At 36.2% G+C, this 22,824-nt stretch overlaps 2 protein-coding genes across 2 annotated transcripts; one reads left to right on the forward strand and one right to left on the reverse strand.

Moving 5' to 3' along the window:
- Nucleotides 1–422: 422 nt before the first annotated feature.
- On the reverse strand, nt 423–4,316 carry NANP (N-acetylneuraminic acid phosphatase). The gene is made up of 3 exons (XM_070950258.1): nt 4,101–4,316; nt 3,125–3,431; nt 423–1,859 (listed from the first exon to the last, which is right to left on the reverse strand). Exons 2-3 carry the CDS (start codon nt 3,275–3,277, stop codon nt 1,173–1,175), a joined length of 840 nt encoding a protein of 279 aa, XP_070806359.1. The 5' UTR covers nt 3,278–3,431; nt 4,101–4,316; the 3' UTR covers nt 423–1,172.
- A 417-nt stretch (nt 4,317–4,733) lies between these two features.
- On the forward strand, nt 4,734–15,912 carry RNF212 (ring finger protein 212). The gene is made up of 10 exons (XM_070950260.1): nt 4,734–4,845; nt 7,156–7,217; nt 8,119–8,193; nt 9,674–9,730; nt 10,466–10,533; nt 11,101–11,146; nt 12,834–12,897; nt 14,066–14,138; nt 14,608–14,807; nt 15,875–15,912. Exons 1-10 carry the CDS (start codon nt 4,734–4,736, stop codon nt 15,910–15,912), a joined length of 795 nt encoding a protein of 264 aa, XP_070806361.1.
- The last annotated feature ends 6,912 nt before the right edge of the window (nt 15,913–22,824 follow it).

Consider the following 22,824-nt stretch of genomic DNA (forward strand, 5'->3'; position numbering starts at 1 on the left):
ATTCTTCAACAGCATACTTTATACTTGTTTTGTGTCTAAATTTCTCCCGCTCAAAAGATACTAATAATCTGTAGCCTTCATTGAAGTTTATCAATCTAAACAGCATTGATATTTTTTGTCTTTTGAGGGGAGTATGTGTATTATCTTAACTGTATTTGTCAGGTAAGATAAAATAAATATAAGACTTTAACAAGGGAGAAACCATTGATTAAGAATGAGATTTAAGTGTTTTCCCATCCTCTCAGTTGATTCTCATCTTCAAATACTAACCCATGCAATTACATTGCAAGAACAAAACTGAAAAAGACACATTTGCAGTGTAGCGTTTAATTCTGCATTGATTCCAAAGAATCTAAAAACTATGTCTAAAATTACAGTAAAGATAATGTCGTATACTTTCAGAAAAAAATATACACCCTGAACTTTGAGACAGTTATACTGATTTTTTTTGAACTGAATATACTTTACAATATAGCCTCTATTTTTCACATTTGCAACATGTTATACTGACCACCAGGAGGCACTACATGACTGGTTTCATCCTACAGCAGTGTTTCTCATCCTTGGCAACTTTCAGATATCACCCTGGATCACCTTGCTAGCTGAGGAATTCTGGGAGTTGAAGTCCATGTATATGAAAATTGCCAAGGTTGAGAAACACTGTCCAACAGTATTGAGACTCACAGCCTAACTGTACTTTAATGTGGCTTACCATGGGGGGGGGGGGATGCAATGATGAATTGTCCGCTCATTTGCTTTCTTTGAATAGCAGTAACCAAGAAATATATTTATTTCTGATATCATTACAGAAGCTGGTTGAGTGGGGTGTTATTTTAAGACAGAAACTACAACTCAGTTTCAGTTACTAATTTCTTGTCTTAGATATCCTGATTCCCTCCCATAACAAATAAAATGATATTGCTGGACTCTTGTGAGAATTTAGTGAGTTTGCAAGATTTGGAGCAGCAAAAATGGCCACTTCTTTACAGTCCTCTGTATAGTCCACACTTTGACATAACATGAACAGCATGTAAAAGACTCAAATATGTTCAACATGGCACAGGATGTATTTTTTTAAAAAAAGATAGAACAGAGCACTTTAAGTAAATCCATGTAAACCTCATAGATAGAAATGTCCTTTAACTGTAAACCGAAGAGGCTAAACTCTTAAATTACTTGGTGAGACTGTCATGTACATTATCTGACATCTGACTCATTTCAAAATGTTGTTTTACTAAAAGTCCAGGAAGGTCAAGAAGAGAAGAAATAGTATAATGAGGAACAGGAGATGTTTCTGTGGGAACTATTCCAGTTTTATTTATCCAAATGGTTGCCTTTAAACCTGCATTCAATCCTCCTTGGATGTCTGTGTCTAAAGAGTCTCCAATCATCACACAGTCCTCCGGCTGGACTCCTAGAAGTTCACAACAGTGAAGGAAAATGGATGGCGATGGCTTCTCTTCTTTCTGCTCTCCTCCTACAACAATTGCATCAAAGAATTCCTGACAGGCACAAGCTTCGATCTTTTCTCTTTGTGTCTCAGTGTCTCCATTTGTTAGCAAAAGCAAAGGGACAACTTTTTTGAGGTCCCTGAGGATCTTGCGTGTTTCCTCTGTCAAAGTCAAGTGCTTCAGGCGGGTGGTTTTCCAAAGAAAATAACATTCTCCAGCCAACTTCTGATTGGCTGTTCCTCCCTTTACTTCTTGTATAGCTCCTTCCCAATGTTGGATCCTTAGATTAGTAATAGATATTTCAGATGGATCAAAGCATTCTTTGGACAGCCTGGCTTGGAACTTATCACACACCATATCAGCTTCTCTTTCAGTGTAGTGATACTCATATTGTAAAATTCTGATTACCTATGAAAACAGAGAAATCAGAACAATGTTAGATTGGCTGATAGTTACTTCTCCAATTTGATGCCTTCCAGAAATGCTGGAATCTAGCTTCCAGAATTCCTAGCCAACATACATGCATGCTGGCTAGGAAGTTTGGAAATTGTAATTTAATAAAGTTAGAGCAGTGTTCCCGAGGCTTGACTGTTTCTTATGCATGTGGAGTTCAGTTTATAGAATTCCCAGCTAGACGTTGCTAAGGTTGGGAGGCATTGCTGTAGAGTCAAATGTCAGTATTCACCATTTTCTCTTTGACAGATTGTTTAGCAATGAATTGCAGAAAAAATAGGGGAAAATAAAATGTTGTGGTTTTGTATATTTGTATGAATGTATAACATTTTAAACAATATACAATAATTCTATCCAGAAGAAAACCTGTACAAACATGTTTTGGAAAAATGTCAGTAAAGCTAATAAACAATTAGAATTCTAATTGTATTTTCTCCCATAATTTTCACATAAACATACCCCACGTGTAGAAAATGGCATGTGGGATGGGAGGGAGGGAGGAGGAAGGGAAGAGAGAGAGAGAGAGAGAGAGACAGAGACAGAGACAGAGACAGAGACAGAGACAGACGCAGAGGCAGAGAGCTCTGCTTTAAGATCCTTTAAGATTCTTCCTCCAGAAGAATGCTAAAGTTACATAACACCCCTCCCATACACATATTGTGGAAATGTGGAAAACATGCTTTAGAAATGTTACCAACTGTATGTGTGTGGGTTCCATGAAGCAGCAGGTTTAAGTTGATCTAAGTCTCCCAGTCAGGTACAGTATTAACTTGGAGGCGTTATATATTGTAAAGAGCTTCCCCTCCCACTGTAGACACCTGAGCACAGAGAAGTTTTTGTTTTTTTTAATGGCTAAGCTCACACATGTCAAGTGGCTTTCTCTAGCTGGTGCTATTGAAAATGTTCAATTTTTCCTGCATGGGAAATTAACTTGACCATGAAAAGACCCTGATCAACAGCAGTTTGAACTACAGCAGATCCTCTTTCTGAAAGATAGCAAAGCATGTGGAACACTTCCTGCAATATATGACTATTATTACCCTTTTGTTCTACTGATGCACCAGAATGAGATGGGGAGCCCCAATTTAAATTCAAAAGGCTTTCAAGAGCTAAAATCAACGCAGGGTGAACCCGTCTGCTAATCAGCCTCTTCCAACCTCTACTTATGTACTTCCCTTTCTTGTTTAAGTGAGGAAGGAAGACGTGCGAATGGCAAGTACCTCTGCAATGGCTCTCCTGCTTGCAGAGGCGGTGTCGATCAAGGTGTTGTCCAAGTCAAAGAAAAGGGCTTTGATCCCGTGCAGCCCATAGTGGCAGCTTTGTCCGGCGCCCGCCAGATCCCGATCTGTAAACTCTGAAGCTGATTGGCTCATTTGCTTGCTTGGTTGGCGTAGACATCCGAATTCAACCGGACCTTAGTGGCTGTTGCCGTGGCGTGTTCCGCTGTTCGTGCGCATTAGATTTGCACACTCATTCGTGCAAATGTATGTCAGGTTGCTTCCCTCCCCCCCCCCGATTTGGGGACGCCTGTGAAAACCAATAGAGAAAGCTCGTATTTAGTTTTTGCCTTTGACACATCGCTTTCTGGTCCTCTCTCCCACACCTTATTCATCATTCACATATTCAGGACTTGCTCCTTTTTGAGTTCTGGTTTCATTATTTATTTATTTATTAGTTTGATTGATATGCCGCCCTTCTCCGGAGACTCAGGGTGGCTTACAATGCTTTTAAGCAATAGCCTTCATACTTTTGTATATACCTGCTTAGTAGGGCTTTTGCCCCCCCCCCCAAGTGGTGTTCTATTTTATACAAAGTCAGCTTATTGCCCCCACAAACCGGGTCCTCATTTTTACCTACCACGGAAGGATGGAAGGCTGAGTCAACCTTGAGCCTGGTGAGATTTGAACTTGCAGTAATTGCAGGCAGCTGGCAGCTAAATACTACTTTAACAGTAGTTTAGTCCACTGCACCACCAGGCTCATGAACATAAGGATGTTCATATGAACATGTCGATGCTTGGAGTTTTCAGTAGTTTGCTAACGCAAGACAAAGGGGCCCAACAGAGTGTTCTTTGCCGATATGAACCTCCTATTAATTGCCATTGAAGAATTAAGCAGGGTCCGTCCTGGTTAATACGTGGATGGAAGGCCACCGGGATTCATGATTCAAATGGGAAGCTGAAAAAAAATATCTCACCAGAAAACATCGGCCAGCCACGTTCTTCGGACTTTCTATTGCCTAAAAAATAAATAAATAAATTAAAATTAAATAAGTAAATAAATTAAAGTCTGCGGAATCACCGAGCTCGTCTGTGCCGCATTTATCGCCGTTTCGTTAAAACAACCAAAGCCTTACACCTTTTCCATTCGTTTCTACGGATAGCTGCCACTCTATATACTGTGTTCAACGTTGTCAAATCCTCATCCCGGAACTAAAAAGATCAGCAAAAGAGATTGGCACGCTCCGCTTTTTACGTACCGTACGTACTTTTCTCGCTAGAGACCGGGAGGGGGGGGAAGAGGAGGGGGGGGAAGAGGCTAAACAGAACGTGAATTCGAATCGGCATTCTCCCTGCCCAGATTCCCCCCCCCCGCTAGGTGGAGGAGAAGAGCGCATGCGCGGCACTGACGAACGCGGCCTCAGCCTCCCTCAGGTTCACTGTTTCTTTCGTTCGCAGGGCGAGTGCGCTGTCTTTTGCGCTGCGGATCAGTGGCTGGTGGCCACTTGAGTCCAAAGGGGCGGCAGCATAAGTATATTCCTGGGGCCCAGGTGCCTGATTGTAGCTAGAGCAAGAGAAGAAGAGAAATATATAATATATATGGTCTGATAATGGCTTGTATGATACACTGCAATGTATGTTTCCAGAAGCCCCAAGGAGCCGCTCTAAATTTCAGCCTGACCAACTGTGGCCATGTTATCTGTGGGCAGTGTCTCCAGAAAGGTAACCTGCCCCAGGGGTGGCAGGACCTGGTAGCCTGTTGATAGCCAAGTGATATTCACTGGAGTCTGCTCTTCCCATTGGCTGGGTTCACACATTGGGTTAAGGCGTTAAGCCATGGTATGATTGCTTGGGTTGAACCTGGTTAACTGCGGTTTATTAAACTGCTTGATTAAGCTACACTGACTTATCACAAGTCATTAAGTTGTCTTGAGGGCATTTCTGGCAATAACACGGGTGGCGATCTTCAAATTACTATTCAAACATATTTATAGCTTTAATATGATTTTTTATTTTGTTAATGATATTTTTTAAAATTTTTTGATGGAGAGCCATCAGAGATGGGTATAAGATGGGCAGCTTCATAAATGTTTTAAACGCATACATATTAGGATATCTAAGGTTAGGTGCATATTAATTTTTAAAAAGAAAAGTTAGATTACATCTAGTGTTGATATTGATTCCTAGTAATCAATAGTTCAAAACCAAGAATAGTGATTTATAAAAGACAGAAGATTAGTTAGCACTTAGGACGTTCTCTTGCCCTTATTCAGATCTTCTCAATAGTGTAAGTCACCAAAGGACATAGTCCTGAAATTTTAAGATTGGGAATGAAAGTTGAATCCCCTCATCCAAATCATAGACTTCTTATGTTTGAATAAAGAATATTGATACAAAGAGGCAAAAAAGGACTAAAAAACCCAATTTCAGCCTAAGCAAAATCCCTGCAGACCAGAAATTCTGAGGCAGATAGAGACTTGGAAAAAACACTGCTGCCAAGTTCCACATCAATTTCATGCTTTTGCTCATCTGCTAGTAGAAGGGGTTCCAGATTTCTTATTTTGGTATTTATTGTTTAGAATATTGTCTTTTTCATCACCCTAAAAGTGATGCTGCTAGTGAGAAGCGGCCATCCATTTACCTTGGGAAATAAATCTTTACTCCATGTTTACTGCAATGAAAGGGAACTTCCTATCTTTTTTCTCTTAAAAAAATGTTTTCTCCAGATACCAGGTTCACATTTTAATTTAAAATTCTCTGATAATGCTGCAACTACTACCTTACCTGTTAATAGTTGGCACCAAGAATAATAATGTACAGAATAAACTCAAATGTTTTTATATATAAATATAAAAGTGGGTTGAGATCCAGATATTTTCAAGACTGCCCATTCCAAGGAGATTGGTCCATTTGGTGCAGATAAGATGACTGCTGAGGCTCCCCACATACAGAAAAGTGACAAAAAGGGCCATTTCATGGAGTATTCCCTCTATAGAACAGTTTGTCCTGGGTGGCAACAATGACCCAATTTGCTCTTTCAATATTCCAGAATCTTGCTAACCCAGTGTTTTTCTCAAGGTCCGTCCAAAGCTATACCATTAAGAAGTGATAAGAGTGCTGTGAATGAACAGTGAATGAGGCTGACATTGTCTTATTACTGTAATAATAATATAATGAAATGACTTACATTGTTTTTATATTACTGATTTTTACCTTGGGTATTTTTCAACTATAACCTTAAGAATTCATTGTGAGTGAAATAGTATAAAGTCCCATAAATAAAAGCCAACAGCTTCACATTTGGTCATGTTTCTTTTTAAATCATCCAACATATTAATAAAATATTCACAAATGTGTTTTCTAACCCAATACCTGGGGAATGAACTAGGTTTTCACAGACTTGAAGATCAGCAGGATTAGAGCAACTCAGATTGCCAAGGCTAAATTGTTGCATACTGTACGGGATCTATTGTGACAGAGTACCTGGGTCTCATCAGATGACACTGGTTTAAAGATGAGATCTGGAGCATGGATAGGATGGGTAGAAACAATGGGTGAAAATTATTTTAGAAAAGCTATCTAATTGAAACATGGAGTTCTTAATTGCTGTCTGATGTTTCATCTAGTTGGGTAATGTTTCATTACCCAACTAGATAGCATCATCAATGCAATTCACATTAATGTTTCCTAGTTGGGTAATCAAAAATCTGCAAACAAAAAAACTAGCTCAGAAAGCACCAAGAAGTCTACAGTTCAACCTTGAGGTACACACCTAATAAGATAGTTGAAATAGTCCTTGCATTACTGGGAGAGTCCCATTTCTGGGCAAATCCAAATACTTTGTTTAATAAATTTTCCTACAAGTATTAAGGCCTTGTGTAAACATCTATATTGCAATTATATTTAAAAAAACAATGGATATGCTGTCATAATTATGAATGACACAATATAGAATGCAATTTATTAGATCTTACAATTTATTTGTCAGTAAAATAATATATAGTACAGCATGCATTTATGTTGATTTTATAGGTAAAAAAGATGAATGTATGATTTGCAGAGTTCCGTGTCGTACAATAGTCCTTTCAAAAAAGGTATAGAAAAAGTTACAAATAGCTACATTTCATTCAGTAATTGCAAAATCATTAAGTATTATAATGTATAAAGTAAAATACATATTTTCACAGACATTACAGAAATACATACAATGTAATATGCAATAATGATTAAAGTGTTGTACTAGGATAGGGAAACCCAAGTTCAAGACCACTTTCAATTATAGAAGCTTATTGAATGATTTGGATCCTGTCACTCTCCCTCAGGCCAAACTACTTTACATGGGGTAGACAGCCAGGGAGGTAGCCTTGAAGCAAGTATCCAGAAATCTTTATGTAAACAAAAAGGACAGAAGCATTCCTTAAATTCTGGGAAGAAGTATTAAGAAGAGAATCAGGTTGACTCCTCCCTGACCAATTGGGCTACAAGAGGGAAGGGAAGAAAAATACCATCAGACTTGCAGGTTTCTATTATAACATAATGTAATGAAATATAACAACATTTACATTTCATTACATTTATAGTTTTGATCTTCATGATTTGGAGGAGGAATGCTATGCACATGACTTTGAGATCCTAGAAGGAAAACAGATTAAATATTGATGCCAGTGGTACAGCATTTTAAATAAGTGTATTCTTATGATCATGGAGCTGTAGCCAAGTATGTAAATATACGCTGGTGGAATATAGTTTCGTTTATAGTGATACTTTTGGTAGTCTCCTTTGGCACCCTGACCCTAACCCTAACATAGTGTGATGCTATGATAGCACTTGGAATGTTTTCTTTTTGTGTGATGCTGCATACTAGACCTATAAATAACCTTTCAGTAGCTTCATAAATATATCTCTAAAGAAATCAGTACTTGTATTACTGAGCAGAGTTGCTTATTTTTTAACATTTAAATACTTAAGTTGTATGTATTTATTTATTTGGTACAGGTGAATTCAGATATCCAGTCACTCTTTATGGGATTAGATGGGTTATGCAGAAAATATTCCAAAGAAATCACACAAGTGAGTGATCTGTGAATTATTTTGAATATTTTTCACTATGAATACTATATGCTAGAACAGAAATTCCCAAACTTTACTAGTTCATGGTGTCCTTAATTTCTCAATAACTTTTTCCACAATACCTTGTGGTTCCCAAGCTGGGATACCACAATGAACTCACAGAGTTTAATTCATGTGTGATAGGTTTCCCTAAAAAAATTAAAATATTCTGTGATTCTCTATGAGTTCACTATGAGTTCTCATGGTTTCAGTACTATGGTGCTACATTATAATCTTCATCACCAAACTGACTCCCAGCAAGAAATTGGATTTAGTGTTGGTTTGTAATAAGATTAAGTTGCATCAAATAGTTATGATTAGTGTTACCTTTCATGTAACACTAATAGAAGATAAAATATAATTTTGACATGTAGTATTGAAAGAGTACATAAATGGAAATCTAGGCATGTTTTATCCATCCTGTGTAATGTTTAAATGAAATAAAACTATAAAATTGTACTATTAAATACACAATATCTCACAAAGTATGAAATTATACGTAGTAAGAATTTCCTGGCTGCAGTCACTCTTAGCAGTCAAAATTCCTTCAGCAAAAATTGGATAATGCTACAAGTAAAGGTTTTGAGAAAATCAGGGAATTAGGTGATCCAAGCTGAAATATGGTCTAGCTGTGCCCAGTGGTAAGGAAAATTAGTTGAACATTATTTCCCATGCTTGCTGTGGGAAATTTAAATTTAAATGCTGTGGCCTTAAAAAGAAGAAATAGTTTTTTAAAAAATAAAATGATAAATCCCTTGCTAAATCAACATCATTTGGCATATAAGGATTATATTGTAGTAATAAAAAAAACAGGATTCATTATTATTCATGTTGAAATGTGTCTACAGATTAAGAAGTTCCCCATCAAAGGGAGTGGAGGGAAGAAACAGTGCAGAGCCACATTCCTTCAGAAATTACTTAAGGAGCCTTGAGGGTTTTTTCTTTTTTCATGGGAAATAAAGCACTCACACCAAACTTTTATGGCATTTCATGTTTTTAGGAATGTTTGCACTCTGGTTAAACTCACATTTTATACTAAGCCTTAATGTAGTTTTAGTTTAACATGTAACTTGTTCAGTATATTATGGCTTAGCATATATGAATTAGAAATATTATGGTTTATGCAATAACATAATACCTTAGCATAATGTGTACTTTTGAGTATCCATTTTATCTTCAGATGATCAGTTCATTACATTCATGTTGGTAAAGTACAGTATTATGTTTGCATACGGTATGCAGTTTAGGATGAAACATTTCTGAAAGTTTGAAGAAAAAAGAATCTTTAATGTTTGCTGCACTCCCCACATCAATATGGTGCTTAGGAGTTAAATATAGACTTAGGTATTTAATTTCTGTTAGATTTGTATTGCTTTCGTATAAATATTATAACACTGTTTAACAATACCAATAATTGTTCCTATGCTTTCTTAATTGTTAGATTGCCCAGTTTCAGGAAAAACACAGAAGACGTCTATTAACACATTACAGAGAAAAGGTACTTTGGATTCATGTTGAATTGAATACTGTAGTATACTGAATCTTGATAACGTCACATTAGAATAGAATAGAATAACAGAGTTGGAAGGGACCTTGGAGGTCTTCTAGTCCAACCCCTGCCTAGGCAGGGATCCCTACACCACTTCAGACAAATGGTTATCCAACATCTTAAAAATTTCCAGTGTTGGAACATTCACAACTTCTGCAGGCAAGTTGTTCCACTGATCAATTGTTCCAACTGTCAGGAAATTTCTCCTTAGTTCTAAATTGCTTCTCTCCTTGATTAGTTTCCATCCATTGCTTCTTGTCCTACCCTCGGGTGCTTTGGAGAATAGCTTGACTCCCTCTTCTTTGTGGCAGCCCCTGAGATATTGGAACACTGCTATCATGTCTCCCCTAGTCCTTCTTTTCATTAAACTAGACATACCTAGTTCCTGCAACCATTCTTCATATGTTTTAGCCTCCAGTCCCCTAATCATCTTTGTTGCTCTTCTCTGCACTCTTTCTAGGGTATATTCCTGATGTGATATGTATAAATAAAATGTATTGGATCAAATAATGTACTGTACTAAGCTTTTTGGTACCTCATCTAGCAGTTAAAATATTTTGACTGAGTACTGATCTCTTAGTCTGGAATATTTCCATTAAACAACTGTTGACCATTAAACGACAAGAAATGAATGACAAGAAATAATACAGAATTTAAATTACTGAAATAGATTATTCCATTCAGATTGCAAAACTGGAAGCATATCTTAAGAGAGCATCACAACAAATTCAGCATATACAACAATTGCAACAGTGAGTATTTTAATTATTAACATCATTGAATTTTGAATAATTTCAAAGATATTTTGTATTTTCAAATAAGCATAATCCATTAGAATAATTTACTTTCCATGAACTTTTACTTGAAAACATACATGTGGACATTAGAATAGATTCCCCTAAACTCAGTGGAATATACTTTTCAGGTGTTGTATTTGGTAGTGTGTCATATATATCTAAAGGACGCAGTACCATTTAAACTTAATTATATTTTTATAAATTGTCTGCCTTTATATGTTTTAATACTTCAAGCTGCCTTAAGAAAAACTATATTATTGGTGACAAAGAAATAAATAATTACCTAGTTTATCCTAAATGAGTTTAACAATGCTGAAACCCATCGTGATTAAGGAAAATAGCATATTGCCTTATATTATGCTTCAATTATTCCATTATTTGAAATTTAAAATTGGTATGTATGTGTTTGTGTATATAATGTTTATAACATATAAACTTAAAAAAAAAAACTTAAATATTTGACCCAAGCGTAATATTTTTTTACTTTATTCAATTATTTAAATATTCAACATCTTTTATCAGTCGGAATTCATCAAAGGAGGTAGAAGTGCCACCTTCAGTAAGGAAAGTAAGTTTTTTCTTCCTTCTTTATATACCAAGATACAAATAGTTCCAGTTATCATTCTACTGTTAAATGTTAGATCAGCTTTGTGGAAAAGGTTATCTGTTATTTAGGATACTTCCTATTTTTACTTCTTAAAGGCATACACGCTGAGGTGATCGCTAATTGTTTGAAAAGCAATGATGCTCAAATTACATATGAAGTATAAGATGTGACTATAAAATTGATAGCTATTGCATTTTCTTTTTTTCTATAATCGGTTGCTTGAATTTACCTAGAAAACTAGTATTTGGTAACAGAGTGCTGCAATTGAAATGAATGTATGGTTCATTCTGATCTGTTCACTTATATTTAGTTTTTAAAAATTGCCTATGCTACATGAAATGATTTCATGGAAAGAAACTTGCAAGTAATGGTTTCCTGCTTTTGTCTGCAAACTGGAAAAGTTTCAGCTGATAGACTTTGACATGAATATACTATATATATATATCATGCTACCTTGTTTGGGGGTAAACGGTACTGTGCAAAATACAGAAACATTGTAAGGGTAAGCAAAAGAAACAGAGGCTTGAGATAAGAAGGAGAAAAAGTGTAATTAACGTTTATTTAACTGACCCTTATTTAGCAGACTGGATGCAAAGGATCCAGGTTTTGCTTGGGTATCTCTCTGGAATAATGGGCATGTTTATTGCATCCAAAATAGTTCAGATGAGGCTATTAAATTTTTTAGCCTCTCATCTACTCCAACCGATCATGATTTTTTCAGTCTTCCCCTCATTGTCTGTACAGGTAGTCCTCGTCTTACAACAGTTCATTTAGTGACCATTCAAAGTTATAAAAGCAATGAAAAAAGTGACCTATGACCGTTTTTCACTCTCACCACCATTGCGGCATCACCATGTTCACATGATCAACATTCAGACACTTGGCAACTGAGTCATATTTATGACAGTCATGTGATCCCTTTTTGTGACCTTCTGACAAGCAAAGTCAATGGGGAAGCCAGATTCACTTAACAACCGTTAAGATGCATTTAACAGCAAGAGAGGTCGTAAAATGAGACAACTGACTTATCAACTCTCTCACTTAGCAACAAAAAATTTGGGCTTGATTGTGGTCGTAGGTCAAGGACTACTTGTATACAAAAGCGCACATGCATTGACTTCTCCCCCTTGCTCCTCTTACTTTCTAAGTTGTAATCTTCCATATGTCAAGGACATCTTCAGATGGGTCCAGTGATATTAATTCTTCCACCTATCAAGGCTTTAGTCAATTGAAGCTTTCACATACAGTTTTATGCTTTAGCAATATAGGGAAAGTACCTTGCAAGCCTATATTTTGTTGCCTGTAGTCCACCAACTAGGAAACATAAGCTGCATACCAAATGTTTAGACTTTGACTGTTACAGATTCTTGTTAGAAGATATTTATAGCAGAGGGAGGAAATAATTTATTGTTGAGCCCATTAAAAATCCAGCTCTGTTCTTGTGATTTATCATAGGCTGAACCAAAATTTCTTTTAAGTAATACAACCTAACCTTTTTTCTTAAAAAAGCAGTACATTTCTGATAAATTTAAAAGTCCTAAGTTCAGTAGCAAGAAAGCAAGAAATACTTAATAAAATGAAATAATTACTTATTATTACTCTATATTTTTAGTTTATTATATTGTAAATATTTCTGAATTATACATAGACTGAAACAGTAGCTGGTCCAACAAGAATATCACTGATAAGTCCACCGCAGAATGGACATATGGGTAAGAGTAAATATTGTTTATTTGTTGATATGTTTGGGTTTAGCATTTCATAACAGTTGTTTTTTTCTATATGTTGCATATTCTGTCTGCTCCATGTAATTTGGTGAAGGATGGATGGATATTTCTAATTTTGTTTAATGATCGGGGTTAAAAAAAAGAAAAAGTACAGCTAAGATCAAGTGTACAAATACGATAAATAGAATGAAAATAGAATAAAAAGTTATATAACAGTGACTAAATAGAATGATATAAGTGCTATAACGGCACACTATTATTATTTATCCAAATTGTTGGATAAAATTTGTGTCCCAGTCTAAAGGGGGAAGCAAATATTCAAGTTACAATAAAATAATTTGACTATATAAACCTAAATCTTAATAGCCCTAGGAACTTCATTTAAGTTCCCATATAGGAGTCCCAGGGCCAGGTTATTGAATCTGGCCCTAAAAAAGAACCTTAATTGTGATAGAGAAGTTAAAGAGCAGATATAAGTTGTTTTCTGCATTTGCAATTTGCATATTACAGTTTCTGATATTCTCTTCCTGGTTCCCACAAGCTAAGTCAATAGCGAAGCTAGCAGTAAGTTGGAAATTGTGGTCATGTGAGGTCCTTACTTAATGATCTGTGTAGTCCTCATTTAAACAATGGCATTTGGGACTACCGGAACTGCTGACGCTAAGCAACATGATTTTTGATGTTGCACTTTATAGCCATGTCACATTGCCATTCCAATTCCAATTGCTGTCATAAACCCAGGACTACGTATTATGTATATGCATAATAATGTATTTTCATTATTGTGTTTGGTCACCATTTTATATTTTATATATTGGGTAAGTTTTAATGTTATGAGAAGGAGTTTTGATTTATTATTTGTTTGTCTATTGTATGCTGCCCAAAATCACACTATTTGAGTTGGCCGGCAGTATAAATCTATTAAATGAATACATACATCTTGTATTGAAAAGTCCTTATTGGAGCCCATAAAACATAGAAGCCCAAAAAAGAATGGGAACCTTTAATGATTATGGGAAGGTCTGTGCTAAATGAGATCTGAAGCCCCTATTCCAAATAATTTGTGAAGTGTGCAATGTATTTCTGGAAATGTATTTTCAGATAATGGATTATATAAAGTATAACGTAATTTAATCTGGAATATTATTTATAGGTAGTGTTACATGCAGAAGTTCTCAGTTATCTGGAATGACATCATTTCAGAGAAACCCAGCAGGATCTATAAGGTAAAATAAACTTTGCAGTGGGATTCAAAAAAGGGTATTTTTTCTCATTTTTGTGTTTAATGCTTATTTCTGCTGCCCAGAGCAGATGGTTTAACTTTGGTTTATTAAGATTTTTTGACACAACTAGTATACTGTGAAATTTTAGGCAATGAGTTTTATGAAAACAAGTTCTACCTGTATTTTTCTTTTATAATTACTGAATTAAATACCGTTACTGAATTAAATAGAATCTTTCCTTCGACTATTAGCATCTTTCTTTTGGCTTATTTGAATTTATAGCAGTAAGTCTGCTGCTTAGAAGAAACAATGTTTTAGAATCACTATATCCTCTAACAGGACTGTTCCCACTGAATAATGACATTTTTCAGTTATTCAGTTTGAAATAATGGAACAAGTTCACCGCTATTTTAGTCAAAATGTATATTCTGCTTTCACTGTTATGCAGTGTTCTTGGTAATTTTATTACTAGATCATCTCCATTAAAAATGCTCAACGGTGGAAATTCTTACATATCGCCATTTGCATCATCACAAAACTGTAGAAATCATATCCCAAGTACTTTTGGACAGAAATCTACTCAGCATTATCAGTCCACCAGTGCATCTTCGCTCTCATCTGGGATCAAACACCCAATCACTCTTGTTAACCTTTTACAGAGGCAGCATTTAGGTAAGTGAATTCTATAAAGAAGTAGAAATAATCCTAGCTACATTAACTCATTGTTTTGTATAAAATTTAATCTTTGGGACAGTGGTAATAGTCTCTGATATTAACAAATGATTATGTCTTTGTTTAAACATACTGGATATTTCTCTGGGCTTCAGCAGCATCATATTATATATATGGCCCTTGTTTGTCCAGTGAGATATTGTTTTCCTCTTTTCATCCCCATTCGGCAACCATTACACTTCCTCCAAATCTACTTTGAAAGGTGTTCTAATTTTTTGGAACAGATTGGGAGGAGAGGACATAGGGGATACCCATTCTGCCAACGATGTTTGTTTGTCTTCCTTCTGTAGATGCAAACTTGAATCATCTACTGCTTCTGCAGCTAACCTGTCTTATATTTAGGCAGACATGGCTTTGCTTTACCAGCCAAGATGCTAAGTAATATTTATTGTTATGTACCCAAGTTAAAAAAAAAAAATCAAAGCTGCCATATAGTAAAGATTTACAGCTATGATTGCAGGATCCAAACCGAGTTGGTCACCGGACCAGAGGTTTGTTCCTGGAGATTGAGAAATTCCCTGAGGATGGGCACCAGCACCATCAGTCTGAAAGCTTGGAAAAACAAACCTCTGGTCCCAGTGACCGACTAGATTGGATCCTGCAACATTATCCTGTGACACATATATTTACCTTCATTCAACAGTTATGATTGTTCTATAAATCAATTATTCATATAAACGGAAATAATTACATTATGTAAGATCTTAGAACTATATGGTTGTCATAGAGTCTGGTTCACAGAAATACACAAATTATTTTGTACCTGACTAATAAATAGAAACAGATATTTTATTATAGCTAAACTATGCTCCTGCTATAATACTTTACATATGCTTTATAAATTAAATGGTTTTATGATAAATGTGGTTCTTTAAGCATTTGTAGTTAAATGCCTGCCATTTTTATTTGATTTTTGTCATTACTGTATCAAGGCAGTTTGATTACAATTAACAATTCAATATTTCATTTGAGAAATAAAGATTCTAGTTTTAATTTCCCTTTTATAGGATCTACTAATGTTCCCGGACACTCATTACAAAAATAAAATTATCTGCAACCTCCATTTGACCTGAAGAACTCATCTATTCTATATATATTTTTTTTTATAGAAATGTACATTACGATTGTAATACTTAATCTGGTTTGATTAAACACTGTTTGAGATAAACCTTTTTTGTTGTTTCTATTTATTATACTTTTTTCCCTGGGTGATCTTCCCTCCCATAACTATGAATTCTTTGTGACTTCACATTGATCAACACGTCATACAGAACTGCTTTGTGAAGCAATATGGCACCCTCTACAAGTCACCAAAAGTGATTATATTGTTTCATTTTGCCTGTTTGGATTGCCTTCTACTGTCCAGTGTTTCTGGCTTCTATTTAAGCCCAAGTCAACTATCTTTGAAGGATTTGAGGCAACCCGAAATACCTTCTGAAACAAATTGCATCTTTTCACAATGCAAAGCATCTTGCTTAGTCAAATTCAAGCTGCCTCAACAGGCCTACAATTTGGTGCTATCCAACTTCAGAGATCCAATTTTTTGACTCTGCCCTTTTGGGACAGATTAAAAAATATCAAGCAAAATGTGCTAATTTACCAGTATTGGGAAGGTGAAAAAGACATTCTGTTTTAAATTCTACTCTTTGACACATCTGCTCTTGAATTCAACTTTTTTTCACAGATGCGTTCAATTAACCTTTGAAAACTTCACCTCTTCACCAGTGTAGTAAAGCAGCTCCATCTACCCATTAGAACAGAGAAATTCAATTCGTTTATCATTTAACAGAAATGCAATTCATTAACAGAGAGATGCAGTTTGTTTAGTCTCAAAGAGTAATATGAAAAAGGCCAAAGTCCATAAAAGTTTTGTACTGAGTTGTGCAATTTGCTCAAAAAGGTTTGCAGCTTTGATTGCAAGCAGAAGTTAAATCAGCACTTCAAGTGCTGGAATTTAATGGAATTATATTTAGACTGCAGTTCACTTACTCCTTGTTCACTGGCTGAATTACAGTATATTCTGTGTCATTTACCACTTATGTCGCAGAATTATCAATTGATTATAAACTATTAGAATAAAAGCATCTACAACTAAGCTACATCAAGTAAGCATTGTCAGGTTCATGTATTTCATATTTTGTGAGGTTTTTTTTTCTATTCAAGAAAATGTCAGGCACTATTTTTCAGTTAAATGTAAAATGGCTTCCTGATGATGTGAAGGAGGTGGGTATTGCCTGTTAGTGGAAAGGCTTGTAGATGGTAGAAGCCATAGTGCTCAAATCTACCTTGTCCTGTCCATGGAATAGATAGAATTTGTCAAGAGCATTTTATGCTCTTGAATTTGAATTTTCACTTAAATCTTGCTTGTAAAATGAATAATATTGGAAAGCACTGCATCAGGCAGCTGAGTCATGCAGTTAAAACATTCATCACAAGTGCGTGTGTGTGTGTGTGTGTATGTATGTGTCCGCTTTTGAATCAGCCCGCTTTTGAATCTGATGACTGCCTAGACTAGTTGAGTATTTGGCAAGATTTTCTCTTGCCAAATGCTCAAACTAGTTGGCTCTTGTCTTCTTCCTAAGCTGAGAGAATGAATGGCCCAAGATCACTGAGCTGGCTTCATGCCTAATGCAGAACTAGAATTCATGGTCTCCTGGTACTAGCCTGGTGCCTTAACCACTATACCAAAATGACTCTCCATTGCAAATGCGTATTTCTCTATATTAATGAAATATGCAAGACACTCTCACCTGCTCTGATGGTGTGACAGGATATAAATTCACAGCCCAAAGAATGTTTGTTAAGGTCAAAACACGCATGTTATCATCTGCAGATACGCAGGAACAAAACCAATCTGTTTGCTCATTCACCGTTAAGTGGTAATAAATGTGCAATGGAAATGGAAAAGTACACAGAGTTGTAAAGTTACCTTATCTTCAATCTTACTTTCTCTGCAAGAACAGAAAGGGTGTGTGTGTTAAAACAGGACCTGCATTGGCTTCTGGGTATAGTTCAATGTGCTGCTTGTCCCTTTTAAAGCCCTTCATGTTTCAGGGTCTGGATATCTGGGACCACTTTCCCTGAATATCTGCCCATACATCAAAGAAATGAGCTTTCTTCATGTCCCCTTGATTAAGAAGGGGCAGTGAAAAATGCCTTTTTATCACTGCCCCTCTTCTCTGGAATACCATTACCCAAATGTTCAATGGTCCCGTCTTTTTAGCATTTAGGACGTCAATTAAAACCTGATTATTTAAACAGACCCTGAGGTCTGAATAATTGTTTTTCCCCTCAAGCGATTGGAAGTTATTTGTTATGTTTTTTGATGATATTTTAATGCCTAGGTTTTATATAGGCAATTTTATTAATTTGTTTGCATGACTGTATATTGTCTTTTGCTTTTATCTCAGTGGGAATTGTACATCATTCAGAGTTTCTTTGGATTGGACAAGCCTGTAGCCCTATGTGATAATTAAAATAAAAATAAAAGTGCGTGCTTTTTGTTGATCTTCCACCTTTCTACTCGAATGCTGACAAAATATTAAAAGAAGACAAAAAAAGTTACGTAAATAAATACTAAAATGGATTTATCATAAAAATAAGATGGATGAAATGGATAATCTTAGCAGTTTTAGAGGAATATTGTCTTTTTAAGGAATCTTTTTATAACCCGATGTTCATTCATCTTGTCAACCTTTCAAGGTAGACCCTGTGGTGAATAGACCCTGTGAGAATGAGTGAAACTCTATAATTTTAGATAAATAACCATAATTTATGGTTATAATAATTTCAAAATAATATTCTTGAAAGCCTGGCAAAGTTTTTCTCTCCCCTCTTCTTACACTGGAGAGCCAAAGTGGGGCAAAGTGAAGTTGCTTATTCACTCCCTGATTTTCTGATTTACATCAGCTAAGCTGATGTAAAGATTGCCTAACTTCCTCCAATTACTTCCATAATCTACTATAAATTCTATATTATTTGAAAGCTCCTTGGTGGTTTGAGAATGACAGTTGAAAATTAAAACAATTTTTCTGGAATTTTAAGATGTTTTACTAGTTTGATAATGCATTTCTTTGCCCTGACTAATTAACACCCAAAAGAGTCTTATTAATTTAATAGAATTCTGTAATTTTGCAGCATAATCCTGTTATTGTTACTGAATGTAAATCCCATCAAGTTCAATTGGTTTTATTACTAATTATGTATTTTATAGGGTGGAGCCTTACAATGTATTTCTCAGGTGGTCAGCCGCAGTCCATATTGCAATAATATCAGAATTTTTTGATGATGAATAATGATTTATATCCCTTTTTCCCTCTGGGAATTTGAGATGACTCTTTTTATGTTATCACAACAACTATGTGGGAAAGATTGGTGTGTGTGTGGGGTGGGGGGGGGAAACAATTGGTCCAACATCACTTCATGAGTTTCCCTGGCTGGAGATGGACTGGGATATGATATCCCCTGTTTTAGTTCAGTGGTTTTTTAGGGTGTGGAAAGAGGGGCAGACCAAAAGCATCAAACTATTGGGAGTAATTTCTAAGAGAAACAAGAGGCACATAAAATATACATGACACAAATACTATCATGTCTGAATTCCTTTATCATTTGAAGAAAAGTGTAGTATTTCCATTGACTTCAAAGGGGAAATGAAAAGATGAACCTGCTGGTACTTTACCGTCACTCCCATGTGGCTGATAAGATCAAGGAAACAAGAACAACTGGATTTCAGGAAGGTAATTTTAATGTTAGTCTGGGGAAAATACGAGATCTTGAAAAATTTAAGAGGAAGTGTTCATCCTTAGAGAAAGCTATTCAGGCAAAACGTCTCTTTGAAATGGTTTTTCTCATATCTCTTAGTAATTGGATTGAGATGCCTCTACTGAGATAAATCTTCAAAACTTCATTACCTGCTTTCCCACAATCTATCATAGATACAGCGCAATCTTATAGTTTCTCCCTCACTTCAAATTCAGAAATCAGATTGATATGTTATGAGGCAATATTCAAAATCGGCATGATTTCTAAAGGCAAGACACACAGATTGCTGCTTGTATTTACTTGGGTTTCAATTCTGCCATGATTTGCCAAAGCGTGTCTTTTATTAAACAAATTTATGAAGTAAATGTAATCTTGATGTTTATTTGAATTTTCTTCCTAATGAATACAGAATTTAGAAAGAAATGAACCTACTGATACAAACATCTATTTAATATAAAACATATTAATTCATCTTCTACTAAGGTTTTTTAGGAAACCTTGAATGTCAGGCTTTGACTTCTGTTAAAAACATGTTACTGCCAAATTGTCTTAATGCCCTAATTTTCTCCATTTCCTCTGTCTCCCCTTATACCAAACAGAATCAAGGCAAAGTTACCTTGAGTCTCTTTTCTCCTATGTTTTGCCATTCCCATTATAGTAATTTATTTTCCCTGAAAGAGGCTTGCATTCCTCATTAAAGGTTTTTTCTGTACTCAATAGTTCTAAAGAGAACTGAACATACAAGTGTGATTTAATGATAAAAGACTACTAGTTAAAACAAGCTTTGCTGACCTTTAGAACAGATTGAGGGGAGGGATATAAGGGACTTCCCCTCTTGCTAAGAGTGACATACAGTATATTTTAATTTCTTTGAGAAGCAACAGTTTATATGTAAGATGATTACAGTTCCTGCCTGGGAATAAAGTTCCTTGAGGCCAGTAAGGTTTATGTAATTCAGAAGAAAGTCACTTAGAATTGGGATAAAGATGAAACTCTTGTTATCCCACTATTTTCATTTTCTTAAAAATCATATGCAAGCTATTATTTTACTCGGTCCTTTTCAATGCAATTGAGATGGAGGCCTTCATCAGCATCAATGTATATGAGTGACTCTGTCAAAACAACAGCAACAGTGTTTCGTTTTGCTGTCTGGCTGGTGCTTGAAAGAATTCATTTATTTTCATAGCTATAAAAAGAAGGTAACAGAAAATGATAAAATACTGATAACATAGTTACTCCAAATATTTCTTATATACTTCAATTTGTACAGTGGAGAAATTATTTCATGATGGTGTAATTATGCTCTAACTTTTCAGTCATTACATATTGCTTGCTACTCGGGCCTAGTCTTCTAGGCCTAAATGCACAGCTCCTGCAGGAAGCTTGGTGCAACGCCGCAGATGGGAGAAGAATGCAGATAAGGACTCCAGACGTCGTTACAGAGAGACTCCCACGGATGCTTGCCTTTGCTGTTTTGTAGCACGCAAACTATCATCGGGACTGCTGTTGCTGGACCTTCTTCCTCCCTTCCGTAAAGCCCTGAAGACGTTTTTATTTCATCAAGCTGGCCTAGCCTAAATGGTTTTAATTGGGATTTTAAATTTTATGGATTTGGGGTTTTAAATTGGGTAGCCAGTGATTTAATTCTTTTAATTATCTTAACTTTTGCATTTGTATGTTTTTTAATTTTGGCTGTTCACCGCCCTGAGTCCCTTCTGGGAGAAGGGTGGTATACAAATTAAATTAATAAATTAATAAATAAATAATATTTCTAAATAGCTGGTTGAGGAATATTAGGCCGTGATTAAAGTGTTTCTTTGACCTGCCTTAGGCTGAGTGCAATTTGCATCAGAACTAAGATTGAATCTCTACGACATTTACTGTTAATCTGAATGATGCAATATAAAGAAAATGGGAAATACAATCCAAATCAGCAACTATAAGACAAAGCACTCACATTAGTTTGCAACTGTTGTCAGAGATAAGTTTTATTCTAGATTTATATTGCTACCACTTTTTAAAAACAAATTACCTGGAAAGAAGCTCCACTGAGCTTGCCCATTATGGTTGCAAGTGGTGACAGCCATTAAATGAGAGGGCCTAGCTTAATGAATCCCACTCCCTGCTGTGTCTGATGTGGTCGTGGAACAATTACATGCCTCATTAAGCAGAGCACAGGATGCTACATGAGTGCAGGAAACCCTGGAAGACCTAGCGCAGCCCCAGGCCTGCCTGCCCCATGCCTTCTAAGTTGTCCCCCATCCCTAAGACACCCCATGCTCCACTTCAGGGGTCTCCACAGTTTTGGGGCCTTTTTCTCCCCCACTGGTTCCCCAAAGAGATTGGGCTTCCTCCCCACCCTACATCACCCATCACACACTTGTCTTTTGAAGATCTCCAGAACTTTCCGTAGCATTGCTGAGACTACATTAGGGAAGCAGAATGGATTGCTTATTTGCTTGGCCATGCAGTGTGATTCCAGAAGCAGTCATCATTTTCCAAGTGACAACAATTCAAAGTAGCCGCTCAGAATATGGCGGCTGCTTCCAGAATTGTACCACGCAGCTGCATCACAAAGCAATCCATTTTGCTTCCTTAAGCCGAGCTCTGGAGATCTTTGAAAGGTATGTGAGGAGGAGGGTGCAGGGCCTGGTGAGGTAGGAAGCAGGCCTGAGGCTGTTGGCGATCTGGTGGGGGTGATGGGATAGAGATGGGAGGGGAGTCTGACAGTATCCCTGTGGTTGGAAAGGACAAACAACCATGGGAGCATTGCAGCGGCTGTAATTTTGGAACCAGATCATTAAGTAGATTTGGGGGAGATCCTCTGTAACTTTGAATGTTGCTAAGTGACCAGTCTTTAAGACGCGCACTACCTGACTGTGCAACTATAGCTCTAATTCTTATTCACAGATGCAAATTCTGAGACAATATTTATAGTTTTTTTTTTTTAAAAAAAGATTATATGGTTGGGTGATATTATTGACATTCATACTGTAGCTGTAATTCTAAATAAGGTGGTTTTTTAAAATGTATTTCAGAGATATTACAATATTAGTGGCAAATATCCATAGCTTGGGTGTAGGATGAGGATGAAGGTCAGTGGTGAAATCCAAAAATTTTTACTACCAGTTCTGTGGGTATGGCTTGGTGGGTGTGACTTGGGTGTGGCAGGGGAAGGATACTGCAAAATCTTCAT

This window comes from Pituophis catenifer, unplaced genomic scaffold (assembly GCF_029215685.1).
Source record: "Pituophis catenifer annectens isolate HBS135680 unplaced genomic scaffold, rPitCat1.0.hap2 SCAF_1, whole genome shotgun sequence".
Lineage (NCBI taxonomy): Eukaryota > Metazoa > Chordata > Lepidosauria > Squamata > Colubridae > Pituophis > Pituophis catenifer.

Excerpts from the sequence above, each read along its gene's own strand:
- RNF212 (XM_070950260.1), top strand. The coding sequence starts at position 4,734 with ATGGCTTGTATGATACACTGCAATGTATGTTTCCAGAAGCCCCAAGGA. Across the intron at positions 11,147-12,833 it reads TGCCACCTTCAGTAAGGAAA|ACTGAAACAGTAGCTGGTCC; the intron begins GTAAGTTTTTTC and ends AATTATACATAG. Across the intron at positions 14,808-15,874 it reads TTTACAGAGGCAGCATTTAG|GATCTACTAATGTTCCCGGA; the intron begins GTAAGTGAATTC and ends TCCCTTTTATAG.
- NANP (XM_070950258.1), bottom strand. The coding sequence starts at position 3,277 with ATGAGCCAATCAGCTTCAGAGTTTACAGATCGGGATCTGGCGGGCGCC. Across the intron at positions 1,860-3,124 it reads GCAGGAGAGCCATTGCAGAG|GTAATCAGAATTTTACAATA; the intron begins GTACTTGCCATT and ends CTGTTTTCATAG.